At 44.2% G+C, this 13,232-nt stretch overlaps 1 protein-coding gene across 2 annotated transcripts in view; it reads right to left on the bottom strand.

Moving 5' to 3' along the window:
• The window catches only part of FNDC3B (fibronectin type III domain containing 3B), a 278,029-nt gene that overhangs the window by 18,858 nt on the left and 245,939 nt on the right, over positions 1-13,232 (bottom strand). For both annotated transcript variants that reach the window (XM_079977640.1, XM_079977641.1), the window contains one exon: positions 10,674-10,886. In XM_079977640.1, coding sequence (XP_079833766.1) covers positions 10,674-10,886 — 213 coding nt within the window. The remainder of the gene's footprint in view (positions 1-10,673; positions 10,887-13,232) is intronic.

The raw sequence follows: 13,232 nt of genomic DNA, 5'->3' as shown, positions 1-13,232 counted from the left end.
CCAGGAAGCACCAACTGCTTACTACTAATTCATTGCCATCAACAAGTGGCTGTGGAAGAAGCTGTTGTGATTTCAAGGCAAATTAACAGAGGAGTCTTCAGTCCTAACCTAAGTTTTTACTCCCTTGGTGTAAACTAGCTTGCTCAAAGTCAGTAGCCTAGTGTCATCCTATGTCCCTGAGCATCCCATGTGTCATCGATTAGCAGCGCACACCACTAGGCAGATAACATATTTATTTTATATTATTTAGAAAATGTATATACTGCTTAACACTTCTGGCACAGAAGAAAACCCAAGGAAAATGGAAAGCTTATTGAATTTTCATGCTGTCCTTGTACAGGTGCCTTGCTAATCTTCTCTGCAGGTCATGTACACAAAAAAGTCAGGGAGAACTACCTAATCAACAATGGGCCCGGTTAGCACTACGTCTTTATTTTGGGTTGGATCCAGAGGACAGAGGAGTGGAAAGACACTAATGATATTCAATAAGCACTTCCAGAAGAGCTTGTGCAAGAGTTCATTTAGTGCCATAACAGGATGGCTAAGTGTAGCATCTGTCCCGTGCTACGAGTTTTTGTCATTATCTCTGGATTTAGCTTTTTCACTTTTCTCACGCAGTGCTCTAGTGTGAAGGGTCACAATGTCCTATAGTGAAAGAGGTATTCTGCATCAGTCCGTCCCTAATGGAGAAGGGTGCCTTTGGACCCGACATGTACGTTTTTCAATGCCAGGCTTTCACTATAGTTTCCAATATTGCTTTCATTCATTTATCTGTTTCAGGCAGACTCATTTATGGTGACAGATATGTATTGTAACTCTTGACCTTCAATATTGTGCCCTGGTTCCAGAGGCATCTGGCTGGTCATGGTTGGAAACATGACACTGGACCAGACAAACCTCAGTCTATTCCAGCACCATCCATTCTTATCATCTCCATGCATAATTATCACAGGCCTGATTGAATGTTTTGGAAGCCAAGTTTTTAAACCTGGATGCAATGTCAGTCATATGGCACTAGTCGAGAACAGCTAATCAACTCCAGTTTTTAAATTTCCTAACTCACATTTATATTCCACCTTTACTCCAAGGGGCTTGAGGCACTGTACACAATTATCTTCCCTGTCTCATTTAATCCCTACAACAAATCTGTGAGATAGATTAGCTTGAGATGCAGTGGCTGGCCCAAAGGGATTCGAACTCGGGTCTCCCAGATTCTAGTCCAACACAACTAACCACTATGCTACACTGGATCTCTAATACGCAAGAGAGCGGCAGTCCAAACAGTCTTGAAAGGAAATGGGTTCCCTCAGCGACAAGTTTTAAATAGAGGAAGAACAGCCCCAACGAGTAATCTCGATTATGCCTGGAAAACTCATGCTGTGATTAAACAGTAACAACAAAAAGTTCCATCTTTGTTATGAAGACTGAAGCTTCAAAAGGTAGCCGATCTCTTAGGTATAGCTGTACAATTCAGTTAAGGACTGAAGCATGCAATTTGCATTCCCTGGCAATTTCCCCTTGTCACATCTCAAAGTGGAAAGGCTGGCTGCTCCCTAAGCAAGGAAAATTAGATATGAGAGAGAGAGAAAGATATGCACCTAATCAGGTGTGCTGAGTTCCTCCCAACATTGGGGGGAGGGGGGGGAAGGCCGTCACATGTGCACGAAGCCACTGATGCACCTCTTCCATGCCCTTCCCTCAGATACAGGTGAAGAAACCTTGTGAAGACTTAACCTTTCTGCCCAGGCCTTTCCCTGACCCACAAGATTGGGCCCTGTTTTATGTGCATGAACCCCCTGAATCTGTTTTATTTGCTTTTACACCATTTTAGGTTGCATTTTTGGTTTAAATGATATATAGTTTTATATTGCACGTGGTGCATACCTGCCAGGTATCTTATGTCACCAGGATAGCTGAAGAAGCATCTTCCTTTGCCTGCGTGGCTTGATTTCATACCACATAGACAAAGGCTCAGAGTTTTGCAGAGTTCTCCAAACCTTGCTCCCCTTTGCCTGGACAGCTTAAAATCAAACCAGACCGACAATGGCACAGGGGTTGCAACTGGGGGCTGTGACTTTACCTGTCCCGTTATATATGACGCCAGGTGGCCATGGTTTACAGGCTTGCTGGCGAGGGGCTCTCCGCTGCTGGTTGCTATCCTGCCTTCTACCAAGCATATGGCTCAAGGCGGCTAAACGATTAAAAGAAAATCCATCAAAATGCAAACCGAACCGTACTAGCACCTGCAAGGCTTCATGGATTCCAAGTCCCTGACGCCAATTGCACTGGGCAGCATCACCTGCTTCTAAATGAAGCCAGGATGCAAACCAATAGCAGCAAAACTTTCAGGTACTTTGCTAAAACAAGAAAAGGCCTTTTGGGGGGAGGGGGAGCCAAAGGAACCCAAACTTGACTTTGCAGCGGGTTTGTCACCAACTGACACTACATTTTAATGGGAGCTTAGGTTTGGCTGTGGGTTAAACCACAGAGCCTAGGACTTGCCGATCAGAAGGTCGGCGGTTCGAATCCCCGCAACGGGGTGAGCTCCTGTTGCTCGGTCCCTGCTCCTGCCAACCTAGCAGTTCGAAAGCACGTCAAAGTGCAGGTAGATAAATAGGTACCGCTCCGGCAGGAAGGTAAACGGCGTTTCCGCGCGCTGCTCTGGTTCGCCAGAAGCGGCTTAGTCATGCTGGCCACATGACCCGGAAGCTGTACGCCGGTTCCCTCGGTCAAGAAAGCCAGATGAGCGCCGCAACCCCAGAGACGGTAACGACTGGACCTAATGGTCAGGGGTCCCTTTACCTTTACCTAGGTTTTGAAAAGTCTAAATTAGTAAAGCTCAGGGAGCAATGAACTGATGGAGGGGACGGTTTTCAGAAAATTGCCCTGTTATCTTTTCTGAATTAGCAACGAGAACCATTTGCCCTATTTGCTGGCATTCTAATATCAAATAGAACATTAATGTACACACATACAGAACACGGTGTTCCTAGAAAGAATGCTCAGGGGATGGCAAGCCTGCAATGCGGTTGTCAATATAAATTTATTCTCTGTAAGGATCTTCCAGGAAACTGTTTGCATGCCACTGTATTGAATTTCCTGTTGACGTTTTAAGACACTCCAGTCAAACTTGGGAATTATGAATAAAATCACAAACTCCCGTGCTGTACCCTTGGCTTTTGAACATCTATTCAGGATTCCCCCCCTCCCTTTTTATTTTTCTTTATTTCGGAGAGAGATTTTCCTCTTCCCAACAACTTCGTTCTAAAAGGAAAGCACCCTAAATCTGCAAGCTTTAAACACCAGGTGAAATTCAGTGGCAAAGATATAAAAAAATGCGATGAGCGATGGCTCCACTACCTAGGTGCAAATTCAACCTCTCTCTTTTTGTACTCCAGGTGAAAAGCGACAGAGAAAGGGAAGTGAAAAGGAGAGAATTAATATCCCAATCAGCTAACCTGCTGACCTGAGGCTGTTTTCTCTGGAGCAGAAGCAACCAGGGCATTTGAAAGAGAGGTTTACACACCTCAATAAGCAGCAACCGCTAATAGTTAAATGAGATGTGATTCACATCGCAGGGGAGTGCCAGTTTTAAGACAATAAATGCTTCACATCTCTTGCTCTTAAAAGAAATTAATGTCAAACCTGCAGCTAATTATGGGATTTCCCCCCCACCCCTTCTAATCCACGCTTCAAAACCACAGCAGATAATTTGCCTATGAACTGAAGAGCACAAAGTTTTGAGAAGTGCTTGAAGCAGAAAAAAGGGGCGAAATCATTAGATGATGTAAAATAGGCAAGGCCAGAAACCTTTTAACGAAGATGGTACACCGGCAAGGAAGTTGTTTCCAGAGCCTCTCAGTTTAAGAAAACCAAACCATTTCTATGGTGTCAATATTTGACAGGCAGGAGGCGTACAGTGGTACCTCGGGTTAAGAACTTAATTCGTTCTGGAGGTCCGTTCTTAACCTGAAACTGTTCTTAACCCGAGGTACAGCTAATGGGGCCTCCTGTTGTCACGCAATTTTTGTTCTCATCCTGAAGCAAAGTTCTTAAACTGAGGTACCATTTCTGGGTTAGCAGAGTCTGTAACCTGAAGTGTCTGTAACGAGGTACCACTGTATATCTATCTCTAGCTATGCTCATCTGGGTTGCAGTATTTGTTTCCTGAGATTTACAGAAGCAACAGAATTATTATTTCCCCACTTTAAAAACACTCCCAGGGGATTGCTTAAAATTACAGAACAAAGTATTTTTTTTAAAAAAAAATCACCAGTACGCAATCTGTGTGTATAACTGGCTAGGTTGCTGCAAGTTATATCCATCCATGTTGGAGCAGATCCATTGAAATTAATAGACCCAACTTAGCCAAGGACACTGGAGTGCATCTAACTCTTGAGTAGAAATAACTCCAGCTACAACCACATGATGTTAAAATCTGGTTGCTATATAGAACTGACGAAACAGTTGTCTGCATACAGAATTCTGGGTTGTAAAACGCCATCTGCCTTAGTTAAACCTACAGGACGTTATTGCAACAGCAAGCAAATGACGGTTTTAGATTACCTGCGGAATTCATTGCCACAAGTTATATTGTGAGAATTAAGTGTCTCTTTGGGGGCACATAGAGGAGCTCTGAGCTTTGCTTGCAGCAGCAGCACAGTAACTCAGGTCAGCATTTAGGCCATGGGTAGGCAAACTAAGGCCCCCGGGCTGGATCAGGCCCAATTGCCTTCGGGATCCAGCCCGCAGACAGTCCGGGAATCGCTGCATGGATCACCAGCGTACATGTTCTTTCTCTCTCCCTCACACAGCGGCGGCGGCCGTGCCTCCTCCCTCCCTCCCTCCTCCTGGCTTCTCTCTGCCCTGCCTAGAGGAGGGAGGAGGCTGGGCTTTGTTGGTGCCAGCAGCAGCAGTGATCGAACGGCCGCCATTTTAAGCAGCCCCTCTCTGGAGCCCTTTCGAGTGCCGCTCATTGTTCTTCCGCCACAACCACCAGCCCCTGCTGCTCACAAGACACAGGTAAGCAGCCACCGGGGCTTATGGTGTTCTTGCATCTACCTCCAAAAAACACAGTCCGCCCCCGCCCCCAAGGTCTGAGGGACTGTGGACTGGCCGCCTGCTGAAAAAGTTTGCTGGTCCCTGATTTAGGCTATGCACATACCATACATTTAAAGCATCTCCCCCTCCCAAGAACCCTGGGAACTGTAGTTTGCCCCTCACAGAACTACATTTCCCTGCATCCTTAACCAAGTACAGTGGTACCTCGGGTTAAGAACTTAATTCGTTCCGGGGGTCTGTTCTTAACCTGAAACTGTTCTTAACCTGAGGTACCACTTTAGCTAATGGGGCCTCCCGCTGCTGCCGCCGCTGCGCAATTTCTGTTCTCACCCTGAAGCAAAGTTCTTAACCTGAGGTACTATTTCTGGGTTAGCGGAGTCTGTAACCTGAAGGGTCTGTAACCCAAGGTACCATTATACAGCCCCTAGGATTATTTGGCGGGGGAAATGCACATTAAGTGTATGTCATGTATTAAACTAAATCTATAATTTGTTTAGTCTGATCATTTTCTATAGGCTTTTGTTAGAGTTGAGAATCTCAGTTCAAACCATGGCAGAACAGTCTTTCACAAATCCACCTTGCAGATACACATTTCTCATGTATTAATCAGAGGACACAAAGAATCTCAATTAACAGACACCATTAAGGACAAGATGAGAACAGAAAAGGAGTGTGTGTATTTACAACATACCCATGGGATAGTCACCACAGGTATATCATAGAATTAATACTTTCGGACAAATAGGGTGTAATCAACTCACTTTTTTTGTCCTTTTGTTTCCTGATGAGTTTGGCTATTTCAGAATACTATAGCAACCATATGGCTCTGTCTTAATTGCCAATTTCCTTTCCTTACTTGCTAGCCAAAGCCTAAAATATGTGCATGCTGATTATTATGAATGAGTATGATAATGCACCTATTTTTGTATTTTTCAGAGAATCTACTTGCTGCGCTCTCAGCGCTGGTCTGAAACCAGGCACTGCTGTTAAAGTGGGTGTTAATGATCTTGATTCAATTAAAAGAGTGTAAACGGGTTCCTAATTAGACTCCTTGAAAACCTGCGGCAGCTGCGTATTAACTGTATTCATCACCGGGCAAAGCAGACTGTGTGCTTTGTGGGGTCTCTTTACAGCTTTATGTACAAACTGCTTATACCCAGAGCATCATGTCAAGGCTAACATACTAGGCCAGTTCAGGTGCAGTGCCAATGGCTGGCATTGGTGTAACCAAACCATGGACTGGTCTTCATACCAACAAATTTGTATTCCTGCATTGCGGGGGGCTGGAGTAGATAATCCTTGGGGTACCAGTACAATTCTAAGATTCTATTATTTTAAGTGATTCAAAAGGCAGTGTGAATGCAATGAGGTTAATGCAGCTGCCTGATTCGCTGCAGTTAGAAGGAGGGCTCCTTCACTCTTCTCCATATAACCAAATACGCACTACCAGAAAAGTGGAATATATGAAATGCAGTAAATAAAAACAAATGAAATAATCCCATCTTATATATTCAGGGGGGGGGGGAAATGATAACCTCAGAAATGCATGGAAATCCTATCAGGATTTTATTCCTAAATGCTTGTTTTACCTTTACTGTGATTAGCGTTCCCATTTTTTTTTTTTTAAAAAAAAAGGTCACTGAAGTTATTTCTTACGACTTTCAATTAAGAAAATGCCAGCAAATTTAGAAACCAAGTATAAATTATAGTTCATACAACAAAAATCTTTTAAAAATATCAAAAGAGCAGCATAAAACTAAAATGAAACAGACACATTCTGAAACACCATGAAAAAACAACAACAACATTAAAGTCCCAGCAAATAAAAATGTTATCTATCTATCTATCTATCTATCTATCTATCTATCTATCTATCTATCCATCTATCTCTACACACACACACTCTTTACAGTGCTCGGGTTGCAAACGTGATCCGTGCGGGATGCATGTTCGCAACCCGCAGTGGCGCGCCTGCGCACGCTGCAATTCGGCGCTTCTGTGCATGCGCAAAGCACGATTTAGCGCTGCCGAAAGCTGCAAGTAACCTGTTGCGGTACTTCCGCGTTTCGTCGTTCCGCAACCTGAAAAAACGCAACCTGAAACGTCTGTAATCCAAGGTATGACTGTACGTATATTGTAACACTGATGCTATACTTATGATTCTGAATTAGTAGAATTAGGAATCTCTTAGTTCTTTCCACAGCAGGCAAATGAACAAAGTGAGGCAATTTCAACAGAAAAAGAAAAAGCCAGGGCAAACATGTCTGGTCATGACAGCTACATTTTGTGAAATGAATCTGAATCAAAAACTGAGATTACCAACTAAGTCTGAATATTGCCCGCTTCCCAAAGCGAATCAGGAAAAAAAAGTCATTTGAGACAAACACCAGCACCAGAGGTGGGAAGAGGTGAGCAGTGGGCATTATATTACAAAACAACTCCAGAGCAGTTGCTCATATGTCATTTACGTGGCATGGGAAGAGCTCAAACAACATTTCTGACCTTTCCTGATGAATGCAACATGTGGCTTGATGAAGCTGGTTCTAATAAGGTCGAATTAAACTCATTAGAACAAATTACTACAATTTGTTCACTCTCCTCCCTCTCCCCCAATCCTATTCAAACCCAGCTATTTGATGTTTTTCACGTCTGGCTGTATAGTTCTGGTCCAGATCAGGGAGCCCACTGAAGCGAGATACTCTGTTTGCTGCAAGAAAATAAGCACATCCTTTGGGGGCTTCTGCGACCTAGTTAACGCTTGGCTAAGGGAAGCACTTAGGCCAATGGGTAACAAGATTTGTTTGCCCCGAGTGTTGCTTATATGGCAATTGAAAACTATGTTATGAATTATTCATTTTCTGCTTCTTAAACAGATCGAGAAACGACAAATCAAGTCATCTTTCAATGAGCAGAATCCAACTGGTGTCTTATATTCGTAAAGGGTGACATGATTGCTACAAATGCGGGGGGCTTATATGGTGCTCAAGGCACTTTTACCACTATGCAGCTTTAGAAGGAAAGAATTGCAGTTCACGATACCCACGACAATAAGTATGAGACAATAAGCATGAGTTCCTGCCAGTCTCCTTAGAACGGCTAATGGGCTAAAATCATGGGACTCGAGGGAACCAGGTGGCAAGCTGATACCCTCTGAAAATCCAGCAGCATATTCTTGGAAATTGCTTGATTAGACAACGTGCAAATAAATCTCGATTCTGCTATAAGAAGATTGCTGCTACAAGCATGGAGGGCTTATCTAGCAGCAACTAGAATGCATCAGTCTGAATGCAACATGTACTTTGGGGAAGCAACTATATTCCGGTTGGAGGTGGTTGGAGGATGGATGGCGGCTAATGGATTGAGGTTGAATCCTGTCAAGACAGAAGTACTGTTTTGGGGGGACAGGGGGTGGGCAGGTGTGGAGGACTCCCTGGTCCTGAATGGGGTAACTGTGCCCCTGAAGGACCAGGTGCGCAGCCTGGGAGTCATTTTGGACTCACAGCTGTCCATGGAGGCACAGGTTAATTCTGTGTCCAGGGCAGCGGTCTACCAGCTCCACCTGGTACGCAGGCTGAGACCCTATCTGCCTGTGGACCACCTCGCCAGAGTGGTGCATGCTCTAGTTATCTACCGCTTGGACTACTGCAATGCGCTCTATGTGGGGCTACCTTTGAAGGTGACCCGGAAACTGCAATTAATCCAGAATGTGGCAGAATGCGGTGACTGGGAGTGGCTGCCGGGGCCACATAAAACCGGTCATGACAGATTTGTGAGAAGCAAAGCTACAGGGAACCAGGCAGAGGGCCTTCTCGGTAGTGGCGCCCGCCCTGTGGAACGCCCTCCCATCAGATGTCAAAGAGATAAATAACTACAGTGGTGCCCCGCAAGACGAACGCCTCGGAAGACGAAAAACTCGCTAGATGAAGGAGTTTTTCGTTTTCTTAGCCGCTTCGCAAGACGCATCTCCCTATGGGCTAGCTTCGCAAAACGAAGCTTGCAGCGTCTTCCCCGCTGTCCCTGGACCTCTTTTGAAGCAAGGGGCGGCGGGGAGAAGATCGCTTCTCCCCGTTGCCAGCCCCGCAATCTCCGGGGACAGAGGGGAAGGCGTGCGCGCCTTCCCCTCTCTCCCCGGACCCCTTTTGAACCAAGGGGCGGCAATGGGGAGAAGCGATCTTCTCCCCTCCGCCCCTTGCTTCAAAAGAGGGGACAGAGGGGAAGGCGCGAGCACCCCTTCCCTTGCTTTAAAACAGGTCCGGGGACAGAGGGGAAGGCACGCGGCGCTTCCCCTCTGTCCCCGGACGGTCTCCATGGGAACGCATTGATTGATTTTCAATGCATTCCTATGGGAAACCGTGCTTCGCAAGACGAAAAACTCGCAAGAAAAAACTTGCGGAACGAATTAATTTCGTCTTGCGAGGCACCACTATACCTGACATTCAGAAGACATCTTAAGGCAGCCCTGTTCAGGGAAGTTTTTAATGTGTGACATCTTAGTGTCTTTTTGGTCTTTGTCAAAGCCACCCAGAGTGGCTGGGGAAACCCAGCCAGATGGGCAGGGTACAAATAATAAACTATTATTATTATTATTATTATTATTATTATTATTATTATTATCCATTTGCCAGTGGTGAATCCCAACAACTGTTTTCAGCAAGGGCACTAATAGTTTTTAACCTGTTCGCACCTTCCCACCCTGTTACTCAGGGCCGGATTTGGGTTTGATTGAGGCCCTAAGCTACTGAGGGTAATGGGGCCCTTTATATGTCCAGCTGTCCTTTGTCAACAACAAATCGTCACTGTTTTTGTGCTGAATATATGCTATATGGTAATTTATGGACCTAATAGGTATCTAAAGCTATTTTCACGTAACAAAATATGTATTTCATCAAAGTAATATTTATTTTATCTTATATTTGGGAAATGTACATCCAGTTTTCCCCCCCTTTAAGTTTTTTAGGGGCCCCCAAGAGAGTGGGGCCCTAAGCTATAGCTTGTTTAGCTTATACAGTGGTACCTCGGGTTAAGAACTTAATTCGTTCCGGAGGTCCATTCTTAACCTGAAACTGTTCTTAACCTGAAGCACCACTTTAGCTAATGGGGCCTCCCACTGTCGCCGCCACGCGATTTTTGTTCTCATCCTGAAGCAAAGTTCTTAACCCGAGGTACTATTTCTGGGTTAGCGGAGTCTGTAACCGGAAGCGTCTGTAACCCGAGGTACCACTGTACACAAATCCGGCACTGCTGTCACTTATACAGTGGTACCTTGGGTTAAGTACTTAATTTGTTCCGGAGGTCCGTTCTTAACCTGAAACTGTTCTTAACCTGAAGCACGACTTTAGCTAATGGGACCTCCTGGAAGCACGATTTCTGTTCTCATCCTGAAGCAAAGTTCTTAACCCGAGGTACTATGTCTGGGTTAGCGGAATCTGTAACCTGAAGCGTCTGTAACCCGAGGTACCACTGTAGCTGCATTTTAACCTAGACTAGGACCCTCTTTTGGGCTTGCAACACCAGGACCTCTAAGCAGAATGAGCGAAGGACCTCTTTCCTTATTTCCGTGCCTACAGAAAGCTGCAGATCAGAAGGAGCCTCACCCTCTTTCATCTTCTTACCTCTTGTTCTTGTCCTCAATCTGCAAGATGTACAGCATGTCGTCGGCAGTATGCTGCTTGGAGCTGCTCTCCCCCCACTTCAACTTCAGACTCTGAGGACCAGCTGCAGTGCACTCTAGCCGAGGAGGTAAAGGGGGCAGAGGCCTGGTCTTGGCTTTAATCGAGTGGCTAAAAGGTCCCGCTCCGATGCCATTTACAGCCTGAACCCGGATCCTATGGTAGGAAAGCAGCAAAGCAAGGGGTTGGTGGGGAAGAAAAAAAGAATTACGTTAAAAGCTGGTTTTCTTTCTGCCCCTCACTATCGGTTTTCTTTCTGCCCCTCACTTGATGCAGAGGAGGTGAAGTATAATGGCTTAATTGACACTGAAATGAGAATGTCTAAATGTGTACTGGTCAAAAGGGTTAACATGGAGTGTATCTCTCCCCCCGGCCCCCATGGGGCTGTATTAAAGTCAAGGAGAGCACTCTTGAGCTCTTGCCAAGTTGATTAACTAACTAATGATGTATTTTTGCATTAAGTCAGGATGACAGAAACTGTTCTTTGAAAATATATGAAAGCAGGAGCTGAGTTACTGGTAAATAAAACTAGCCAGTTGGCCATGGTGCAGATGGGGTTGGAGCAACAGAAACTTCCATGGTCTGCTCATCAACCTCTTCCAAATAACAGGGATATTTCAAATTTTGAGGCGCTGCTGTGGGTACCATATATAAAAAGAGATATATATATATATATATAAAATTCCAAGATGCTCCTCCCAAAATTAAACGAGTGTCACCAGCATAGATGGCAATCTCTGCATTACGCAATCTCAGATAGAAAATTTTGAGGTACCATTACAGGGGAGTGAACTGTTAATTATCTGATTTGCATGTTTATCATGGGGCAAGCGATTTGGATGATTTTGCCTCAGGTAGTACAACGTTTTGGCTGTCTTTGCGCAAATAATTAATGCAATGATGCCGGAAAGGTCTAACCACTTTGGGGCACGAAACCAAATATTTTATCTTCATCAGACCCATTAACCAGCGGTTAACGTTATTTACGAGAACCCAATTGCCAAACTGCTCAGCCAGAACCAGCACCATCTATTTTCTGGCTGACTGACTTGGCCCAATGCTTTGCAAATTGGGAAATATAAAAACCAAAGTTGCTGGTGTAACTGATTAATTGCCCAGTTGGACAATTTCCTTCTTTAAATAACACAAGAAACACCGACTCATACAGAAAAGCTGCGTGTATTTTTGCAATGACAAGGTCATACTGCTTTCCAAATAATTTTAAACAGGCCATTACTTGTGTGGGGCTAACTCAAAAACTATGGACTGAGTTTGCTTCTTTCAGACATGCCCTATTTAAGATTTAGCACCGTTTGTGAGGTTTAACATGATGTTGTTGTTGTTGTTGTTGTTGGTTAATTAGAAAAAGGAAGCACAAGCCTCAAAATCATCCTTAGAGTCACACTGGAAGAGACAAGAGCCCAAAGTATGCCTGAATTTGTTCTTGTCATGATAAACCATGGTTTATCATGACATGCAAATATAGCCACTGACTTATTTTTTCCGAACCAGGCAAAAACTGCTTTACTTCATGAGCCTTTAAAAGAGCAGTTTAAACCATGATTTGCATCGTAAGTGCTGTTTTGGCTTTTTGCATTAAGTTTTTTTTATATATAAAAAACTTCCTATTGTCTTTGTGGTGGTTTTGTCCTGGGAAACGTATTTGAAGGATGGGACATAAATTATCAAATAAACAAATGAATTAAAAGCACACTGAGTAAATTATTGTAAAATGGTAAGTGCAGAGCAAATTATGGGTGATATCCAATTATATTCAGAGCAGACTCACTGAAATCGATGGATGGACTTTCAATGAGTCTACTATGAGTATGACTAATCTTGAATGAACCTGGTGCCAAATGTATTGCTCTGCTTTCCTCTGGCCCACTTGATGCCAAGAGGGGGGGAGGGTCTTGTCGTCTGGGCAGCCTGGGACATCCATACATTCTGCCTAGGCTTGAACTCCAAAGAGATCACTTTGGTGCCGCAAATGCAGCAAAAACAATGCCGGAAGCAGCAGTTGCAAAGACGCAAGAAGAAAGCATAATGTCGCTTTGAAATATGAAGCAGTATAAAAATTACGTAGGTGATAATAAGAATGATGGAGAAGGAGCGGAAGCTGCTGCTGCTGCGGCTACAAAGACAAGCAACACAGAACAATTTTGCAGCAGCCTTTGCTAAATGTTACATTCGCGATTTAAAATGACATCCTCTATGATTTGCAATGGAGCACCCAAGGTTTGGTGTTGAGTCATCATTCCTTGAGAGACACCGGCAGCTCTCTACTGGACTTCCAAACGTAAAGCTGATGGAGAACATTAAAAAGATACAAATGTCCTGTCCTGGGTCATTGCTTCTGTCTTGAAACACAATAATCTCTTGTGTTTCTCACCAGACAGATCAAGTGCAGCAGTCTTTTCAATCATAATACCTAGTTAATGCTTTTAGGTTTGTCGTTCATTTGATATGAAAGAGACAAGCGGATTCCTTAAAAATAGCAGT

This window comes from Podarcis cretensis, assembly GCF_951804945.1.
Source record: "Podarcis cretensis genome assembly, chromosome: 5".
NCBI lineage: Eukaryota > Metazoa > Chordata > Lepidosauria > Squamata > Lacertidae > Podarcis > Podarcis cretensis.
Note: the sequence above shows the minus strand (reverse complement) of the source record. Positions and strands in the feature narration are given on the sequence as shown.